At 41.4% G+C, this 22,824-nt stretch overlaps 1 protein-coding gene across 1 annotated transcript in view; it reads left to right on the top strand.

The window, feature by feature from the left end:
- Gad1 (glutamate decarboxylase) overlaps nucleotides 1–21,478 on the top strand; it is a 285,923-nt gene extending 264,445 nt beyond the window's left edge. The window contains exons 5-10 of the mRNA XM_070096748.1: nucleotides 1,087–1,166; nucleotides 15,327–15,498; nucleotides 16,610–16,753; nucleotides 17,036–17,185; nucleotides 18,516–18,713; nucleotides 21,138–21,478. Of these exons, the coding sequence (XP_069952849.1) occupies nucleotides 1,087–1,166; nucleotides 15,327–15,498; nucleotides 16,610–16,753; nucleotides 17,036–17,185; nucleotides 18,516–18,713; nucleotides 21,138–21,311 (918 nt within the window). The 3' untranslated portion in view covers nucleotides 21,312–21,478. The remainder of the gene's footprint in view (nucleotides 1–1,086; nucleotides 1,167–15,326; nucleotides 15,499–16,609; nucleotides 16,754–17,035; nucleotides 17,186–18,515; nucleotides 18,714–21,137) is intronic.
- Nucleotides 21,479–22,824: the final 1,346 nt, after the last annotated feature.

Genomic DNA, 22,824 nt, shown 5'->3' with positions numbered 1-22,824 from the left:
ACAGAGAGGGTACAATATGAGAAGGAGTCGAGGTGGTCAGTCCCTCAGCCTGGAGTTGAGGTGGTCAGTCCCTCAACCTGGAGTCGAGGTGGTCAGTCCCTCAGCCTGGAGTCGAGGTGGTCACTCCCTCAACCTGGAGTCGAGGTGGTCACTCCCTCAACCTGGAGTCGAGGTGGTCACTCCCTCAGCCTGGAGTCGAGGTGGTCACTCCCTCAACCTGGAGTCGAGGTGGTCACTCCCTCAGTCTGGAGTCGAGGTGGTCACTCCCTCAGTCTGGAGTCGAGGTGGTCACTCCCTCAACCTGGAGTCGAGGTGGTCACTCCCTCAGTCTGGAGTCGAGGTGGTCACTCCCTCAGTCTGGAGTCGAGGTGGTCACTCCCTCAACCTGGAGTCGAGGTGGTCAGTCCCTCAGCCTGGAGTCGAGGTGGTCACTCCCTCAACCTGGAGTCGAGGTGGTCACTCCCTCAACCTGGAGTCGAGGTGGTCACTCCCTCAGCCTGGAGTCGAGGTGGTCACTCCCTCAACCTGGAGTCGAGGTGGTCACTCCCTCAGTCTGGAGTCGAGGTGGTCACTCCCTCAACCTGGAGTCGAGGTGGTCACTCCCTCAACCTGGAGCCGAGGTGGTCAGTCCCTCAACCTGGAGTCGAGGTGGTCACTCCCTCAAGATGATGGGCTGAACACATCGACTCCAGGCTGAGAGACTGACTGCCTCAAACGCCTCCTTATCTTCCACCGTTCTTCTCTGTATTGGACTGAGGTAGCCACTGACTGGCGAAACATTTCCTCAGTAATGATCGCCAGATGCTGCACAAGTGTTGCATTCTTCAGTTTGCTAGTTTTCTAAACCACTGACATCACATCTGCCACCTTAATCACCTACCTAACATCTAATTCACCTGATCACCTGCTACCTTAATAGATTTTTTACCTGGTACCTAATTCACCTAGTGCCATGTTCACCCATACACCTAGCTATTTTCTCACCTAGCTCTCTTTTCACCTAGCTCTTTTTTCACCTAGTTCCTTCATTTTCTACCACGTATATAGCTCCTGGGCCCTTCACTGATGAAGTTAATGTCTTGACAGAGTCACTACTCACTGATGGGCGCCGCTGCTGCGATGGGTCTCGGGACTGACAACCTTATTGAAGTTCCTGTGGACGAGAAGTAGGTACCCTCCATGTACCTGCTGTCTGTACCCTCCATGTACCTGCTGTCTGTACCCTTCATGTACCTGCTGTCTGTACTCTTCATGTACCTGCTGTCTGTACCTTTCATGTACCTGCTGTCTGTACCCTTCATGTACCTGCTGTCTGTACCCTTCATGTACCTGCTGTCTGTACCCTTCATGTACCTGCTGTCTGTACCCTTCATGTACCTGCTGTCTGTACCCTGACACAGACACCACACCTCAGTAAATATACACAGACACAACAGCACGCTACAGTAGATCAAGGAATATTAACAGGAAGAGAAGTGTGAGTTAGTCTCGTGGAGGAGGTGTGCTGAAGGGCGAGTGTGACGAGTGGGGTTCCACAAGGATCAGTAATTGTTCCATTACTGTGTCTTGTGTATGTGAAGAACATGACTGTAGAAATCATGCCAGAGGTGTCCGTGCTCACTAATAATGTGAAACTAACGTTGAGAATACAAACAACAGTTAGACCAGGGAAGACTACAAATGGATCTGGACAGCTGTAGGACTGGGCTAACAAGTGGCTGTTAGAGTTTAACCCCAGTATATGTAAAATGTTGAAAAATCGACTTTATACACGATATACATCAGTGGTCATTCAGGACCTTATGCATGACATGTCAGGATCATATTAAGGTACGCAGCACCAGTATGGAACCCTCACCTGGTCAAGCCTATCAGGATCCTGGAAGAAGTGCAGATGTTAGCAAAACTAGTCCCAGACCTGAGGGAGTATGAACTATGAGGATAGGCTAGAGGAACTAAACCTGACCATACTAGAGGAGAGAAGCATCAGCGGTGATATGATTACGACATACAAAATACTGGGAAGAATTGATAAGGTGGGCAGGGAGAGTGAGAGGCGGATATCAGGTACACGAGGGTACAACTGGAAGTTTAAAACATAGATGAGTTACAGGGATGTTAGGAAATACTTCTTCAGCCTCAGAGTTATTAGGTACTGGAATGACCTAGACAGCGAAGTGGTAGAGGCTGGATCAATAAGTAGCTTTAGAAAGAGGTATGATAGGGTTCACGCAGTCAGAGGAAAGGCGGGGCAAAGAGCTGAAACTCGTCCAATACAACCACAAATAGGTGAGTACAAATAGGAGATTACATTGGCACATACATAACTCTGTGTGTATACATAAGATGCAAACCTCTCTATACATACACACAGATATATATATACATATATATATATATATATATATATATATATATATATATATATATATATATATATATATATATATATATATATATATATATATATATATATATATGCAATAAGATCACAGTAAACAGGTGATTTCAAAATATGCAAAACAACCACTCTGAAAAGAATAGAGAAATTCCAAGCGCTTTCGTGACTACTCACGTGAGTAGTCACGAAAGCGCTTGGAATTTCTCTATTCTTTTCAGAGTGGTTGTTTTGCATATATATATATATATATATATATATATATATATATATATATATATATATATATATATATATATATATATATATATATATATATATATATATATATATATATATATATATATATATATATATATATATTTTTTTATTATCACACCGGCCGATTCCCACCAAGGCAGGGTGGCCCGAAAAAGAAAAACTTTCACCATCATTCACTCCATCACTGTCTTGCCAGAAGGGTGCTTTACACTACAGTTTTTAAACTGCAACATTAACACCCCTCCTTCAGAGTGCAGGCACTGTACTTCCCATCTCCAGGACTCAAGTCCGGCCTGCCGGTTTCCCTGAATCCCTTCATAAATGTTACTTTGCTCACACTCCAACAGCACGTCAAGTATTAAAAACCATTTGTCTCCATTCACTCCTATCAAACACGCTCACGCATGCCTGCTGGAAGTCCAAGCCCCTCGCACACAAAACCTCCTTTACCCCCTCCCTCCAACCCTTCCTAGGCCGACCCCTACCCCGCCTTCCTTCCACTACAGACTGATACACTCTTGAAGTCATTCTGTTTCGCTCCATTCTCTCTACATGTCCGAACCACCTCAACAACCCTTCCTCAGCCCTCTGGACAACAGTTTTGGTAATCCCGCACCTCCTCCTAACTTCCAAACTACGAATTCTCTGCATTATATTCACACCACACATTGCCCTCAGACATGACATCTCCACTGCCTCCAGCCTTCTCCTCACTGCAACATTCATCACCCACGCTTCACACCCATATAAGAGCGTTGGTAAAACTATACTCTCATACATTCCCCTCTTTGCCTCCAAGGACAAAGTTCTTTGTTTCCACAGACTCCTAAGTGCACCACTCACTCTTTTTCCCTCATCAATTCTATGATTCACCTCATCTTTCATAGACCCATCCGCTGACACGTCCACTCCCAAATATCTGAATACGTTCACCTCCTCCATACTCTCTCCCTCCAATCTGATATTCAATCTTTCATCACCTAATCTTTTTGTTATCCTCATAACCTTACTCTTTCCTGTATTCACCTTTAATTTTCTTCTTTTGCACACCCTACCAAATTCATCCACCAATCTCTGCAACTTCTCTTCAGAATCTCCCAAGAGCACAGTGTCATCAGCAAAGAGCAGCTGTGACAACTCCCACTTTGTGTGTGATTCTTTATCTTTTAACTCCACGCCTCTTGCCAAAACCCTCGCATTTACTTCTCTTACAACCCCATCTATAAATATATTAAACAACCACGGTGACATCACACATCCTTGTCTAAGGCCTACTTTTACTGGGAAAAAATTTCCCTCTTTCCTACATACTCTAACTTGAGCCTCACTATCCTCGTAAAAACTCTTCACTGCTTTCAGTAACCTACCTCCTACACCATACACTTGCAACATCTGCCACATTGCCCCCCTATCCACCCTGTCATACGCCTTTTCCAAATCCATAAATGCCACAAAGACCTCTTTAGCCTTATCTAAATACTGTTCACTTATATGTTTCACTGTAAACACCTGGTCCACACACCCCCTACCTTTCCTAAAGCCTCCTTGTTCATCTGCTATCCTATTCTCCGTCTTACTCTTAATTCTTTCAATTATAACTCTACCATACACTTTACCAGGTACACTCAACAGACTTATCCCCCTATAATTTTTGCACTCTCTTTTATCCCCTTTGCCTTTATACAAAGGAACTATGCATGCTCTCTGCCAATCCCTAGGTACCTTACCCTCTTCCATACATTTATTAAATAATTGCACCAACCACTCCCAAACTATATCCCCACCTGCTTTTAACATTTCTATCTTTATCCCATCAATCCCGGCTGCCTTACCCCCTTTCATTTTACCTATTGCCTCACGAACTTCCCCCACACTCACAACTGGCTCTTCCTCACTCCTACAAGATGTTATTCCTCCTTGCCCTATACACGAAATCACAGCTTCCCTATCTTCATCAACATTTAACAATTCCTCAAAATATTCCTTCCATCTTCCCAATACCTCTAACTCTCCATTTAATAACTCTCCTCTCCTATTTTTAACTGACAAATCCATTTGTTCTCTAGGCTTTCTTAACTTGTTAATCTCACTCCAAAACTTTTTCTTATTTTCAACAAAATTTGTTGATAACATCTCACCCACTCTCTCATTTGCTCTCTTTTTACATTGCTTCACCACTCTCTTAACTTCTCTCTTTTTCTCCATATACTCTTCCCTCCTTGCATCACTTCTACTTTGTAAAAACTTCTCATATGCTAACTTTTTCTCCCTTACTACTCTCTTTACATCATCATTCCACCAATCGCTCCTCTTCCCTCCTGCACCCACTTTCCTGTAACCACAAACTTCTGCTGAACACTCTAACACTACATTTTTAAACCTACCCCATACCTCTTCGACCCCATTGCCTATGCTCTCATTAGCCCATCTATCCTCCAATAGCTGTTTATATCTTACCCTAACTGCCTCCTCTTTTAGTTTATAAACCTTCACCTCTCTCTTCCCTGATGCTTCTATTCTCCTTGTATCCCATCTACCTTTTACTCTCAGTATAGCTACAACTAGAAAGTGATCTGATATATCTGTGGCCCCTCTATAAACATGTACATCCTGAAGTCTACTCAACAGTCTTTTATCTACCAATACATAATCCAACAAACTACTGTCATTTCGCCCTACATCATATCGTGTATACTTATTTATCCTCTTTTTCTTAAAATATGTATTACCTATAACTAAACCCCTTTCTATACAAAGTTCAATCAAAGGGCTCCCATTATCATTTACACCTGGCACCCCAAACTTACCTACCACACCCTCTCTAAAAGTTTCTCCTACTTTAGCATTCAAGTCCCCTACCACAATTACTCTCTCACTTGGTTCAAAGGCTCCTATACATTCACTTAACATCTCCCAAAATCTCTCTCTCTCCTCTGCATTCCTCTCTTCTCCAGGTGCATACACGCTTATTATGACCCACTTCTCGCATCCAACCTTTACTTTAATCCACATAATTCTTGAATTTACACATTCATATTCTCTTTTCTCCTTCCATAACTGATCATTTAACATTACTGCTACCCCTTCCTTTGCTCTAACTCTCTCAGATACTCCAGATTTAATCCCATTTATTTCCCCCCACTGAAACTCTCCTACCCCTATATATATATATATATATATATATATATATATATATATATATATATATATATATATATATATATATATGTATATATATATATATATATATATATATATATATATATATATATATATATATATATATATATATATATATATATATATATGTACATATATATATATATATATATATATATATATATATATATATATATATATATATATATATATATATATATATATATATATATATATATATATATATATATATATATATATATATATATATATATATATATATATATATATATTTTATCACACTGGCCGACTCCCACCAAGGCAGGGTGGCCCGAAAAAGAAAAACTTTCACCATCATTCACTCCATCACTGTCTTGCCAGAAGGGTGCTTTACACTACAGTTTTTAAACTGCAACATTAACACCCCTCCTTCAGAGTGCAGGCACTGTACTTCCCATCTCCAGGACTCAAGTCCGGCCTGCCGGTTTCCCTGAACCCCTTCATAAATGTTACTTTGCTCACACTCCAACAGCACGTCAAGTATTAAAAACCATTTGTCTCCATTCACTCCTATCAAACACGCTCACGCATGCCTGCTGGAAGTCCAAGCCCCTCGCACACAAAACTTCCTTTACCCTCTCCCTCCAACCTTTCCTAGGCCGACCCCTACCCCGCCTTCCTTCCACTACAGACTGATACACTCTTGAAGTTATTCTGTTTCGCTCCATTCTCTCCACATGTCCGAACCACCTTAACAACCCTTCCTCAGCCCTCTGGACAACAGTTTTGGTAATCCCGCACCTCCTCCTAACTTCCAAACTACTAATTCTCTGCATTATATTCACACCACATATTGCTCTCAGACATGACATCTCCACTGCATCCAGCCTTCTCCTCGCTGCAACATTCATCACCCATGCTTCACACCCATATAAGAGCGTTGGTAAAACTATACTCTCATACATTCCCCTCTTTGCCTCCAAGGACAAAGTTCTTTGTCTCCACAGACTCCTAAGTGCACCACTCACCCTTTTCCCCTCATCAATTCTATGATTCACCTCATCTTTCATAGACCCATCCGCTGACACGTCCACTCCCAAATATCTGAATACATTCACCTCCTCCATACTCTCTCCCTCCAATCTGATATCCAATCTTTCATCACCTAATCTTTTTGTTATCCTCATAACCTTACTCTTTCCTGTATTCACTTTCAATTTTCTTCTTTTGCACACCCTACCAAATTCATCCACCAATCTTTGCAACTTCTCTTCAGAATCTCCCAAGAGCACAGTGTCATCAGCAAAGAGCAACTGTGACAACTCCCACTTTATGTGTGATTCTTTATCTTTTAACTCCACGCCTCTTGCCAAGACCCTCGCATTTACTTCTCTTACAACCCCATCTATAAATATATTAAACAACCACGGTGACATCACACATCCTTGTCTAAGGCCTACTTTTTCTGGGAAATAATTTCCCTCTTTCCTACATACTCTAACTTGAGCCTCACTATCCTCGTAAAAACTCTTCACTGCTTTCAGTAACCTACCTCATACACCATACACCTGCAACATCTGCCACATTGCCCCCCTATCCACCCTGTCATACGCCTTTTCCAAATCCATAAATGCCACAAAGACCTCTTTAGCATTATCTAAATACTGTTCACTTATATGTTTCACTGTAAACACCTGGTCCACACACCCCCTACCTTTCCTAAAGCCTCCTTGTTCATCTGCTATCCTATTCTCCGTCTTACTCTTAATTCTTTCAATAATAGCTCTACCATACACTTTGCCAGGTATACTCAACAGACTTATCCCCCTATAATTTTTGCACTCTCTTTTATCCCCTTTGCCTTTATACAAAGGAACTATGCATGCTCTCTGCCAATCCCTAGGTACCTTACCCTCTTCCATACATTTATTAAATAATTGCACCAACCACTCCAAAACTATATCCCCACCTGCTTTTAACATTTCTATCTTTATCCCATCAATCCCAGCTGCCTTACCCCCTTTCATTTTACCTACTGCCTCACGAACTTCCCCCACACTCACAACTGGCTCTTCCTCACTCCTACAAGATGTTGTTCCTCCTTGCCCTATACACGAAATCACAGCTTCCCTATCTTCATCAACATTTAACAATTCCTCAAAATATTCCCTCCATCTTCCCAATACCTCTAACTTTCCATTTAATAACTCTCCTCTCCTATTTTTCACTGACAAATCCATTTGTTCTCTAGGCTTTCTTAACTTGTTAATCTCACTCCAAAACTTTTTCTTATTTTCAACAAAATTTGTTGATAACATCTCACCCACTCTCTCATTTGCTCTCTTTTTACATTGATTCACCACTCTCTTAACCTCTCTCTTTTTCTCCATATACTCTTCCCTCCTTTCATCACTTCTACTTTGTAAAAACTTCTCATATGCTAACTTTTTCTCCCTTACTACTCTCTTCACATCATCATTCCACCAATCGCTCCTCTTCCCTCCCGCACCCACTTTCCTGTAGCCACAAACTTCTGTTGAACACTCTAGCACTACATTTTTAAACCTACCCCATACCTCTTCGACCCCATTGCCTATGCTCTCATTAGCCCATCTATCCTCCAATAGCTGTTTATATCTTACCCTAACTGCCTCCTCTTTTAGTTTATAAACCTTCACCTCTCTCTTCCCTGATGCTTCTATTCTCCTTGTATCCCATCTACCTTTTACTCTCAGTGTAGCTACAACTAGAAAGTGATCTGATATATCTGTGGCCCCTCTATAAACATGTACATCCTGAAGTCTACTCAACAGTCTTTTATCTACCAATACATAATCCAACAAACTACTGTCATTTCGTCCTACATCATATCTTGTATACTTATTTACCCTCTTTTTCTTAAAATATGTATTACCTATAACTAAACCCCTTTCTATACAAAGTTCAATCAAAGGTCTCCCATTATCATTTACATCTGGCACCCCAAACTTACCTACCACACCCTCTCTAAATGTTTCTCCTACTTTAGCATTCAGATCCCCTACCACAATTACTCTCTCACTTGGTTCAAAGGCTCCTATACATTCACTTAACATCTCCCAAAGTCTCTCTCTCTCCTCTGCATTCCTCTCTTCTCCAGGTGCATACACGCTTATTATGACCCACTTCTCGCATCCAACCTTTACTTTAATCCACATAATTCTTGAATTTACACATTCATATTCTCTTTTCTCCTTCCATAACTGATCATTCAATATTACTGCTACCCCTTCCTTTGCTCTAACTCTCTCAGATACTCCAGATTTAATCCCATTTATTTCCCCCCACCGAAACTCCCCTACCCCCTTCAGCTTTGTTTCGCTTAGGGCCAGGACATCCAACTTCTTTTCATTCATAACATCAGCAATCATCTGTTTCTTGTCATCCGCACTACATCCACGCACATTTAAGCATCCCAGTTTTATAAAGTTTTTCTTCTTCTCTTTTTTAGTAAATGTCTACAGGAGAACGGGTTACTAGCCCATTGCTCCCGGCATTTTAGTCGCCTCATACGACACGCATGTCTTACGGAGGAAAGATTCTTTTCCACTTCCCCATAGACAATAGAAGAAATAAAGAGGAACAAGAGCTATTTAGAAAAAGGAGAAAAACCTAGATGTATGCATATATATATGCATGTGCGTGTCTGTGAAGTGTGACCAAAGTGTAAGTAGGAGTAGCAAGATATCCCTGTTATCTAGCGTGTTTATGAGACAGAAAAAGAAACCAGCAATCCTACCATCATGCAAAACAGTTACAGGTTTCTGTTTCACAGTCATCTGGCATCTATATATATATATATATATATATATATATATATATATATATATATATATATATATATATAGATATATATATATATATATATATATATACAAGGAATTCGCAAGAGCAGGCGAAATATACACAAACACTGATCTCTGGCCGAAGGAGACTCGAACCTACGAACCTTGGAACAAGGTACGCAGTGCCTTACCATTCTCACCCTTCCTCCAAAATTTGCACCAGTCAACTATAGTGATAATATAGCATTTATTGTGGTGGAGACGGAAAAAAAAAATAGAGAAGCTAGATACAGCGATTGATAAACAAGGGTGGAGGCTCGACCGTTCGTCATTGTAGGAGTGCCAGCAGTCACCGGCTCTTCAACACGCAAGTTATACTTTTGTATCAATCAAATCACATATTACTCGGGTAGATAATTTCCAGTAGATCCTTCATGTGTTAGCTCAAATCACCGACCAGTATGGTTTAAATAAGTGACCCACTGATCAGATCAGATAGACTGGTCCGAACCCTTGACTGGTCCGAACCCTGGACTGGTTTCAAACGGTTTCGTCGTGCACCACCTAGCAGGTTATTAATAGAATATTCAAGAGGTTGCTAGTAGAATTGCAGTAAATCAACCATTCAAATCATTATGAAGCTGTGTGTAGTCTGTGGTCAGTCAAACAAACGGGCTTCCACATGCATAAATTGTCATTTCTGTGGAAATTGGTGTCACGCCCCTTGTGCAGATATCCAAGAACTAGCTACAAGCAGTATTAAAACAGGGAAGTGTTTTTGGGTATGCCCAAATGAGATAAATCTGTGGACTAAAATCACAAGGGTATTAAAAGAGGTCAACATCAAAGCTGCTTTCATAGAAAACCTGGAAGCTTTCTACAACAGATGGGAACATAAAAAGTCCGGGCTGAATGGTACTGCCCTTGATACTGGCCATGTAGTCAGAAACTGTAAGGCTGGAGATGATGTCCTGGTAGTCAGTAAATGGGGGGTGGATAGTGCTGTCCTGGGAGACAGTAATGGGGAAGCTGGAGGTGCTGTCCTGGGAGACAGTAATGGTGAAGCTGGAGGTGCTGTCCTGGGAGACAGTAATGGTGAAGCTGGAGATGCTGTCCTGGGAGACAGTAATGGGGAAGGTGGAGATGCTGTCCTGGGAGACAGTAATGGTGAAGCTGGAGATTTTGTCCAGGTAGTCGGGAATTATACGCAGGAAGGAATACATATGAATGACCTCATAGGGGACAGGAGCCATAGTAGGGAAACAAGTGTAGTCAAAGATAAGATAAAACCAATATTGCAAACTAGAAATACCGCAGGAAATAGCAAACAAGAGGACTCCACTAGCAATAGTGAGGATATATTACCAAAAACAAATGGTGGGAGCTCCATTGTTGGTGCTAGGGAGGATAGAAGTAAGACAGGGAAACATGCACCAACAGGGAATACAGTCACAGAAACCCAAGGCAAACGGAAACCAAGCCTGTGCACATACTATGCACTCGGTATCTGCTGGCATGGGAAATCTGGAAAAACAGATGGGACGTGCAACTATGACCACCCTAGGAAATGCCATGCCCATATGACAAGAGGAAAATGCAAACTCCCTTCTTGTAAGCTTTTTCACCCTGAACTGTGTACCTCTTCAGTACAGGAAAGACTGTGCTATAACTTAAATTGCCAGGCATACCATCTAAAGGGGACAAAAAGATACAAAACATCCAGGCCATGGGAAAACCTGGGTAGCCACAGCCACTCAAGAGGGAGAGGTTTTTTAGTGCCAGGAAGGAAAAAAAACTGGCAGGAAATGGCAGAAATCGTACACCAAATCCAGTCATTCCTGGAGTGGAACCACAGTCGATGGCCTCCACTCCAAACCAACAGATACAGATACTAATGCCGGAAAAAAAATCCCCCCCCAGTACCAACAATACCACCAGTCCGATAACATTCTTCTTTGCAAATATACAGGGTCTAAAGCCAGCAACAAACAACAAAATACCTTTCATCCGTGGACTGCTTGCAGAGGCAAAGGCAATGTTCGCGGCTTTCACTGAGACCCACATAAAGGATCACTTGGACAACGAAATATGGATCCCAGGTTACAACCTATACAGATGTGACAGAGTGAACAGGCAAAAGGGGGGGGTTGGCCTGTACATTGCAGAGTCACTTGTTTGCACAGAACTGCTAAATGCCTCAAATGATGTAGTGGAAGTTTTAGCAGTAAAGGTCGAGAACCAAAACCTAGTCATTGTGATAGTCTACAAGCCTCCGGATGCAACATCCCAGCAATTCCAGGAACAGCTGTTAAAAATTGACCACTGTCTGGAAAACCTTCCAGCTCCTGCACCCAACATCTTGCTCCTGGGGGATTTCAACTTAAGGCACCTAAAATGGAGGAATATAGCAAATAATATTGTTGCAGTAATAACACCAGGAGGCAGCTCTGATGAAAACTCACACTCACGCGAGCTTTTAAATCTCTGCACAAAATTCAATTTAAACCAGCAAATAATAGAGCCTACTAGACTGGAGAATACACTAGACCTCATCTTCACTAACAATGATGATCTGATAAGAAATATCACCATATCAAAAACAATATACTCAGATCACAACATAATTGAGGTTCAGTCATGTATGCGCGGAGCCCCAGACCGACATAAGGAGATTAGTCACGAGGGAGCATTCACCAAATTCAACTTCAATAACAAAAACATAAAGTGGGACCAAGTAAACCAAGTCCTAACCGATATAAGCTGGGAAGATATACTAAGCAACACAGACCCCAACTTATGCCTAGAACAGATTAACTCGGTAGCACTCGATGTATGCACAAGGCTTATTCCTCTAAGAAAAAGGAGGAGTAGATGTAAAACAGAAAGAGACAGGCGCTCCCTTTACAGGCGACGGAAAAGAATAACAAAGCGGCTAAAAGAGGTCAATATATCTGAAATGCGTAGGGAGACACTGGTCAGAGAAATAGCAAGCATCGAACTTAAGCTAAAAGAATCCTTTAGGAGTCAGGAATCGCGGGAAGAACTAAAAGCCATAAATGAAATCGAAAGAAACCCAAAGTATTTCTTCTCCTATGCCAAATCAAAATCGAGAACAACGTCCAGTATTGGGCCCCTACTTAAACAAGATGGGTCCTACACAGATGACAACAAGGAAATGAGTGAGCTACTCAAGTCCCAATATGACTCAGTTTTTAGCAAGCCGCTAACCAGACTGAGAGTCGAAGATCAAAATGAATTTTTTATGAGAGAGCCACAAAATTTGATTAACACAAGCTTATCCGATGTTATCCTGACGCCAAATGACTTCGAACAGGCGATAAATGACATGCCCATGCACTCTGCCCCAGGGCCAGACTCATGGAACTCTGTGTTCATCAAGAACTGCAAGAAGCCCCTATCACGAGCCTTTTCCATCCTATGGAGAGGGAGCATGGACACGGGGGTCGTCCCACAGTTACTAAAAACAACAGACATAGCCCCACTCCACAAAGGGGGCAGTAAAGCAACAGCAAAGAACTACAGACCAATAGCACTAACATCCCATATCATAAAAATCTTTGAAAGGGTCCTAAGAAGCAAGATCACCACGCATCTAGAAACCCATCAGTTACACAACCCAGGGCAACATGGGTTTAGAACAGGTCGCTCCTGTCTGTCTCAACTATTGGACCACTACGACAAGGTCCTAAATGCACTAGAAGACAAAAAGAATGCAGATGTAATATATACAGATTTTGCAAAAGCCTTCGACAAGTGTGACCATGGCGTAATAGCGCACAAAATGCGTGCTAAAGGAATAACAGGAAAAGTCGGTCGATGGATCTATAATTTCCTCACTAACAGAACACAGAGAGTAGTCGTCAACAGAGTAAAGTCCGAGGCAGCTACGGTGAAAAGCTCTGTTCCACAAGGCACAGTACTCGCTCCCATCTTGTTCCTCATCCTTATATCCGACATAGACAAGGATGTCAGCCACAGCACCGTGTCTTCCTTTGCAGATGACACCCGAATCTGCATGACAGTGTCTTCCATTGCAGACACTGCAAAGCTCCAGGCAGACATCAACCAAATCTTTCAGTGGGCTGCAGAAAACAATATGAAGTTCAACGATGAGAAATTTCAATTACTCAGATATGGTAAACATGAGGAAATTAAATCTTCATCAGAGTACAAAACAAATTCTGGCCACAAAATAGAGCGAAACACCAACGTCAAAGACCTGGGAGTGATCATGTCGGAGGATCTCACCTTCAAGGACCATAACATTGTATCAATCGCATCTGCTAGAAAAATGACAGGATGGATAATGAGAACCTTCAAAACTAGGGAGGCCAAGCCCATGATGACACTCTTCAGGTCACTTGTTCTATCTAGGCTGGAATATTGCTGCACACTAACAGCACCTTTCAAGGCAGGTGAAATTGCCGACCTAGAAAATGTACAGAGAACTTTCACGGCGCGCATAACGGAGATAAAACACCTCAATTATTGGGAGCGCTTGAGGTTCCTAAACCTGTATTCCCTGGAACGCAGGAGGGAGAGATACATGATTATATACACCTGGAAAATCCTAGAGGGACTAGTACCGAACTTGCACACGAAAATCACCCACTACGAAAGCAAAAGACTTGGCAGACGATGCACCATCCCCCCAATGAAAAGCAGGGGTGTCACTAGCACGTTAAGAGACCATACAATAAGTGTCAGGGGCCCGAGACTGTTCAACTGCCTCCCAGCACACATAAGGGGGATTACCAACAGACCCCTGGCAGTCTTCAAGCTGGCACTGGACAAGCACCTAAAGTCAGTTCCGGATCAGCCGGGCTGTGGCTCGTATGTTGGTTTGCGTGCAGCCAGCAGCAACAGCCTGGTTGATCAGGCTCTGATCCACCAGGAGGCCTGGTCTCAGACCGGGCCGCGGGGGCGTTGACCCCCGGAACTCTCTCCAGGTAAACTCCAGGTAAACTGGACAATACCTTGGCGTCTAGCTTGCGCTAGACGTTTGATCCAAGGCAGCCAGCTTTCAGGGAGAAGGCTTACAGCTTTTCATCTCATCCCCTGCATGCATCAGCCTTACAAGAGATTTTAACAATGCAAGGAATTCGCAAGAGCAGGTATTGTCCAGTATAGTGAGAATGGTAAGGCACTGCGTACCTTGTTCCAAGGTTCATAGGTTCGAGTCTCCTTCAGCCAGAGATCAGTGTTTATATATATATATATATATATATATATATATATATATATATATATATATATATATATATATATATATATATATATATATATATATATATATATATATATATATACGTACATATATATATATATATATATATATATATATATATATATATATATATATATATATATATATACGTACATATATATATATATATATATATATATATATATATATATATATATATATATATATATATATATATATATATATATTATCATTCACCCTGTTTTATTATCTACATAGTGTTATCATCCACACAGTGTTATCACTCACCCCGTGTTATCATCCATCCTCTGCTGTTATCACTCTCGGTGTATCATGCAGTGTTATCATCCATCCTGTGTGATCACTCACTATATATCATGCAGTGTTATCATCCACCTGGTGTAAGAGATGACTGATCTTGTCATTCACGTTACAGAGGACGGATGATCCCAGCAGAGTTGGATAGACTGATCCAGGATGCCAAGAGCAAGGGTAAAGTGCCGTTCATGGTGTGTGCCACGGCTGGCACTACTGTCATGGGTGCCTTTGATCCACTCCATGCCGTGGCTGACGTCTGTGAGAAGTACAAGTTGTGGTTCCATGTTGATGTAAGTCTTATATACTCTATGTGTAACACACGCTGTAACACTGTGTAACACACTGTAACACTACGTAACACACTCTGTAACATTATGTGTAACACACACTGTAGCACTGTGTAACACACTGTAACACTGCGTAACACACTCTGTAACTTTATGTGTAACACACACTGTAGCACTGTGTAACACACTGTAACACTGCGTAACACACTCTGTAACATTATGTGTAACACACACTGTAGCACTGTGTAACACACTGTAACACTGCGTAACACACTCTGTAACATTATGTGTAACACACACTGTAACACTGTGTAACACACTGTAACACTACGTAACACACTCTGTAACATTATGTGTAACACACACTGTAGCACTGTGTAACACACTGTAACACTGCGTAACACACTCTGTAACATTATGTGTAACACACACTGTAGCACTGTGTAACACACTGTAACACTACGTAACACACTCTGTAACATTATGTGTAACACACACTGTAGCACTGTGTAACACACTGTAACACTGCGTAACACACTCTGTAACATTATGTGTAACACACACTGTAGCACTGTGTAACACACTGTAACACTGCGTAACACACTCTGTAACATTATGTGTAACACACACTGTAGCACTGTGTAACACACTGTAACACTGCGTAACACACTCTGTAACATTATGTGTAACACACACTGTAGCACTGTGTAACACACTGTAACACTGTGACACTGTGTGTAACACTGAGTAATACTCTAAATAACACACTCTGTGGCACTCCATGATATCTGAACACACTAACACTCGTTGTGGGGATTGCAGTGGGCGTACAGTATGTATGTATGTATGTATGTATATATGTATGTATGTATGTATGTATGTATGTATGTATGTATGTATGTATGTATGTATGTATGTATGTATGTATGTATGTATGTATGTATGTATGTATATATATATATATATATATATATATATATATATATATATATATATATATATATATATATATATATATATATATATTACATCTCATTAGTAAATTAGATGATTAATGATCTAAGAAGTACTTCTTCTTCTTCTTCACCATCATTCAGTTAGTGTTGTGTTTCAGGCTGCCTGGGGAGGTGGAGTTTTACTGTCCAAGAACCAGCGTCACAAGATGGACGGTGTTGAACGATCAAACTCCATCACTTGGAACCCTCACAAGCTGATGGGTGTGCTCCTGCAATGCTCTACTGTGCACTTCCAGGAAGACGTCAGTACAAATGCTTACTCTATGTTGCAACCGCCAGGTGTATACAGTGTACCTTGGCAAGTGCTGTTAATTCGCCTCTTGTTATATGGAGGAAATTGTCCCGTACTTGACGGTATAAAATACCCACAAATTGATAAGTAAGACACATGTACAAGAGTTCCATGGTCTGGAACGATGTTCCAGACCACGGAACTCATCTCTTCTCCAGGCTGAGGGACTGACCACCTTAAAAATACCAACTGATGCACATGTGTGTTATCAACCACTCACTCTACCTTGCAGGGGCTGTTGATCTCGTGCAACCAGATGTGTGCTGACTACCTCTTCCAGCAGGACAAACCCTACGATGTGAACTACGACACAGGTGACAAGGTGATCCAGTGTGGTCGTCACAATGACATCTTCAAGCTGTGGCTTCTCTGGCGCTCTAAGGTCAGTTCTCACTTCACTCTTGTTACGCTCACTTGTCTTAAGAGGCACGTAAGGGACGGGGGAAAGTTCCAGGAAAGATAAAAAGGCAAATTAAAAAATTATGGAAGAGAAATGTTTTCATACAGAAAAATAGTGCATAATTCTGGCAACACGTTAATGCAATCAACTTTTTTCTATCATATTTTTAAGTATTTTTTTTTTTTCAAAAATGTAATTTTTATTTGTTCTTTCTGTCATCAAAAGGACATAATACCAATTCTTGTTTTTTTTTACTCAAAAAATTACGATTTTTGTGATTGTTTCATTCTAAATACTCTACATAGCAACTTCTCTGAGGACTATATTCAAGTGCACAGATTGCAACTCAGTCGCCTGAGGACTGTCAACATGAACATACTGAAATGTGGCGCGCCGTCACCATAGAGTTTTACAGAAAACGTAAATAGTATGTTTAACTCAGGAATAAGTTATTGACATCATTTTCCTGTTTTTGCAAGAAGTATTTACAGAAGTGTCATGATTTTTGCACACGTTATTAAGGAATGATGGTTCTATTCAGTTTCAAGGTTGATTTGCGATATTTTCTACCCTTTTGTTTTTACTGATTTTTTTTTCCAAAACAAGTCCTAAAACAAACTTCAACATTTTTTTATTATTCAATCTATTGACATTTCGCTCAAAAGAGTTTAAAATAAAGATTATCTAGCCATTTATCTTTCATCTGATGTCACCTACAACATTGTATGTCTTATCAATTTTGTAGAGGAGGGAGAGTTTTAAGCTCTAAAAGAATAGGGTACTATTTATTTTTCTATCTCTTTTAAGGCAAAAAATCACAACAAATCACAGTAAAAATTTCATTGAAATTAGATAAAAAAATTAATTTTTCTTCCGTTCTACGTAAATTCCTCCGTCTTCTAATACCATATTCATTTTCCCTCTCTAATCTACCTTGTCCATAATTACTATCACGTTTACTTTGTCTGTTTCGTAAGGTGAAGTCCAGGATCTTTACTTAATTTATGGTATAACTTAACAAATGTTTGAGGACAATTGTATCTCAGACTTCTACAACACAATTGTCGTCAAACATTTGTTAAGTTATATCGTGAATTAAGTAAAGATCCTGGACTTCACCTTACGAAACAGACAAAGTAAATGTGATAGTAATTATGGACAAGGTAGATTATAGTGGAAAAATGTACGTGTTATTAGGAGACAGGGAAAGTTACGTGCCCCTTAATCTTTCACTGAGACTTGAGTACTGTCAGGTAGAGACACTGGTCTAGTCTGACATCTCCGTTCATATTTAACCCTCTTTCATACACAGGGAGACGAAGGCTTCGAGAAGCACATTGACCATTTGTTTGAGATGACGTCGTACATGGTGATGCGGATGAAGCAGCATCCTGACAAGTACGAACTGCTCAACGATGAACCAGAATGTACCAATGTTTGCTTCTGGTACGTACCTTACCGGCTGCGGTCCATGAAGCCTGGACCAGACCGCTGCAAGCTCTTGGGTGAGGTAAGTGTGTCTGCTGGAGCTATATTTCAACTCTGCTCCACTAGCTTAATTTTTAAACAGCTTTTTTTAACATTTCCAGCCATATATATATATATATATATATATATATATATATATATATATATATATATATATATATATATATATATATATATATATATATATATATATATATATATATATATATATATATATATATATATATATATATATATATATATATATATATATATATCCATAACAACACTGCGCTAACCAAGGATTCGAACCCATGTTGTGCTAGCCCGTCATTGTGAGCGAGAACCACCCAATCCTACAAGAACCAAGCACCCAGCCTAGCTAGGTGTGTTACTCTTGGTCTGATGACATACAGAGGTGTGGGAGCTTTCAAGGTAATATCATTCTCATCCCTGCTAGCTCTAGGCTGTCCTCATGAAGAAGAATTTGCCACAACCCATATAACAAATCTAGGCTCGAGCAGACTTTGTTATCGTTTACATTACATAGTAAGTCGCGTAAAGTCAATCAATGGATGCCAAGTACTGTCTTTCTTGGGTGCTAAAATTGTTGGCACATTCCAGGGCGAATTGCTATGTGTATGACGACACCGTCAACAAGCATCTGGTTGACGAACTTCTGCTACAGCAACTTGTGAATGAGACAGTCTGTACGTAAGTACATATATAGGCCTAGTACCAGATGCAAGTGAAATACGATGGGACAGTAAAGTTGTTAAATCCAATTCTAACCATCTTCAAAACTTACAAGAAACTCATAACTTTAATTGGAAAATCTGTAGGAGCTAAATCTTTTTTCTATACTGGTAGGAAAGATGGACTCTTCCCAGGAGAAATGGCACCGATCCAACTTGTCTGGTGACAATTCGTTCCCTACCTGAACATGGTAAGGGTAGTGAACAAGGTCCATGAGAGTGATGTTCGCCCTGAAGCGGACCATCTGACCAGATGTTTTTGCAAGCAAGTGATGGATCTTACCAACACGTACACTGTGCAAGGATGGTTCGATGAACAAGCCATTTATCCCGCATGAATCACTGTCAACGACTACGTTATCACCATCTGGAACACGAGGTACAACAACTCGAGTGAGAACAGCAGCCGCCTCAACGCTTGGTTATATTAATGGAAAACGCACAAGTGTGTAAAGAATTAATCCAGACTTCATACTCTGACATGATATGGCACATCTTGGATCGAAGCTAGTAGCCCCAGAAGGGTACGACATGGGGATCATGTCGTTGATTCGGGTATGACACTGGAATGGGTCATGTACAATGTGCAGATCACATTGTGACTTTGTCAATGATCCGGGTTATTTGTATAGTGCAGATCACGCATCAGTGCAGGTCCCAGTAGAAGATCACCAGGGAAGTTGATCTGATCTACAACGAGAAAAGAAGGTGAGGGAAGTGTGACCTCAGACAAATACAACAGAACCAGCCACTCCACTAAGGGTGGTTACACGAGTACGTTCTTGTAATAAAGATGGTAAAATTACCGACAATATGTAAAGTAAAAGGACACAAGTGCAACTAATGTGACATTTTATTGTTGCAACGTTTCGCTCTCCAGGAGCTTTATCAAGCCATTACAAACAGAGGGTATATATAGGCTCAGAGTGAGGTGCAATACTAGTGGTAGTAGTAGTAGTAGTGATATAAGTAGTAGTAGTGATGTAAGTAGTAGTAGTAGTAATACAATATGTTGGAACAATTAACTTGCACATAAGTAATAGGACATAAAAACTATTACTTGGGAAACATAAACTACTTATATCACTACTACTACTACTACCACTAATATTGCACCTCACTCCGAGCCTATATATATCCTCTGTGTCCATGTACTGTTTGTAACGGCTTGACAAAGCTTCTGGAGAGTGTAACGAGTACGTTCTTCAAGAAGAACCCGACGAAGTTGCTTATCCTTGAAGAGGCTAGAGTGAATAATGTTAACTTGCGAACCAGAGTCCACGAACACATGAACGAGCGCATGGAGCACGGAAGCTTCAACTAGAGGACCTACAGTGGCACTGGAATGGAGGTGCAAACAAGAAGGTGAGTGAGTCATCGTTAGTGAAGACATGTTCAAACTTCGTCCCCAAAATAGTCGTCGTCAGCGAAGGACTCAGACTCGTCCAGACTGCAGCAGGCACTGAAGGAATTCTGGACTTGGATCAAGGAACCCACAACGCCCCCCCCCCTCCCCCCTCCCCCATGCACACCCCCACCCATCGCATATCATTACCCACAGCTCTGCATAACCCATATTTGTTTAGGGCTTAATTTTATTATATTATTATTTTGCATTATTGTCATTATTATTATCGTTAGTATTTTGTATTTTTTTTATTATTAGAGGTAATCATTATTAATGTCATTGTTACTGTCTGTGTGTGTGACAGGTGCAGCCCATCCTGAAGGGACGCATGATGACAGCAGGAACACTAATGATTGGTTACCAGCCCCTCGACCATCACCCTAACTTCTTCAGAAACATCATCTCCTCTCAAGCCGTCAGGAGAGAAGACATCGACTTCATGCTGGAGGAGCTAGACCGTCTGGGTTATGATTTGTAAACATGTGCCATGGATGTGGGCCCTCCCTGGTGGTGCTCCTGGAGTGGGCCCTTCTGGTAGTGCCGTGGTTGTGGGCCCTCCCTGGTGGTGCTGGAGAAGGAGAGAGTCTTGGTAGGCCTTCATGAGGGCCAGACACAGCCTAACAAAAAAAGGACAGAGCTCTGAGTTGCGTCTCGTGGGGACCACTCCATTTAGAGCTTTTTCGTCCCCATTTTTTGCTTCTCCCGAGGAACTATCGTCTGGAGATCTGTACAACGTTTTTTCCTTACTTGACTCTTTTTTAAGAGTCGCCCCTTGAGTGGCTCTTGGAAATGCTCACCAATAAGACCCACAATGAGCAGTTGCTCAAGCTGCTCTTGGAACTGTGTTTCAGAGTAGTCAAGTCAAAGCCTTCTCCAGATGTGTTCCTTAGGAAGCTCAGAACAAAGTCTTTTTTTTATAGGTGAAGACCACAATTCAGTACAAACCATGGCTCTCTATACACTGAGAGTCTGTCACTCTCCTTCATCGGTGCCACAGAAGGTAGGATCACTGTGCCACACTTCAAAGTCATAGCCTGGACACAGGTTATCACCCTCCTCACAGATGTGTGATCACCAGGAAGGGTGTGTGTTTTTCCCCAATAACTCAAGGATCAACAGTTGCAGACGATGTAGTAGCTTTCTTGTAGCCGTGGCCACGGAGAGCGCTTGTTGTGTGTTGCTGTAGGCAAAGTTATCTTAGTGTAGAAGCACCAGTATCGGCGATAATGATAACCAACTACAGGCAGTAGCTGTGTAGGACGTTATCTTAGTGTAGAAGCACGATTATTGGCAATATTGATAACTAACTACAGCCAATAACTGTAGGAGGTGTTATCTTAGTGTACAAGTGAGAGTGTCGATGATAACAATGTTGGACTACAACTGCTTGGTGTCAGGAATATTTATATACTGGACCGGGTCACCAGAGTCCCCCATCCTGGGTACATCACCTCAGACCCTATCAAAAAAATGAGAAAAAAATAGCATGAACCATTTTACAAAAACAATAACACCTACATTACTGTAGCACTTATTACTGTATCCACACGAATACAGCAACATTGACAGCCTTACTCTCAACTGTTGTCTGAAAACTAAAGGTGAGTGCCGTTGCCAACCCAACCCAACCCAACCTAACCTGACAACCAAATTCAACGCAACTTGTAATCCATCCCTATTTAATGTATTCTAAAACCTAACCCAACACAACCCATCTCAGCCCAACACAACACAACCCATAACCACGACCAAACACAACACAACCACGACCCAACACAACACAACCACGACCCAACACAACACAACCACGACCAAACACAACACAACCACGACCCAACACAACACAACCACGACCCAACACAACACAACCACGACCCAACACAACACAACCACGACCCAACACAACACAACCACGACCAAACACAACACAACCACGACCCAACACAACACAACCACGACCCAACACAACACAACCACGACCCAACACAACA

Source organism: Cherax quadricarinatus, chromosome 54 (genome assembly GCF_038502225.1).
Source record: "Cherax quadricarinatus isolate ZL_2023a chromosome 54, ASM3850222v1, whole genome shotgun sequence".
NCBI lineage: Eukaryota > Metazoa > Arthropoda > Malacostraca > Decapoda > Parastacidae > Cherax > Cherax quadricarinatus.
Note: the sequence above shows the minus strand (reverse complement) of the source record. Positions and strands in the feature narration are given on the sequence as shown.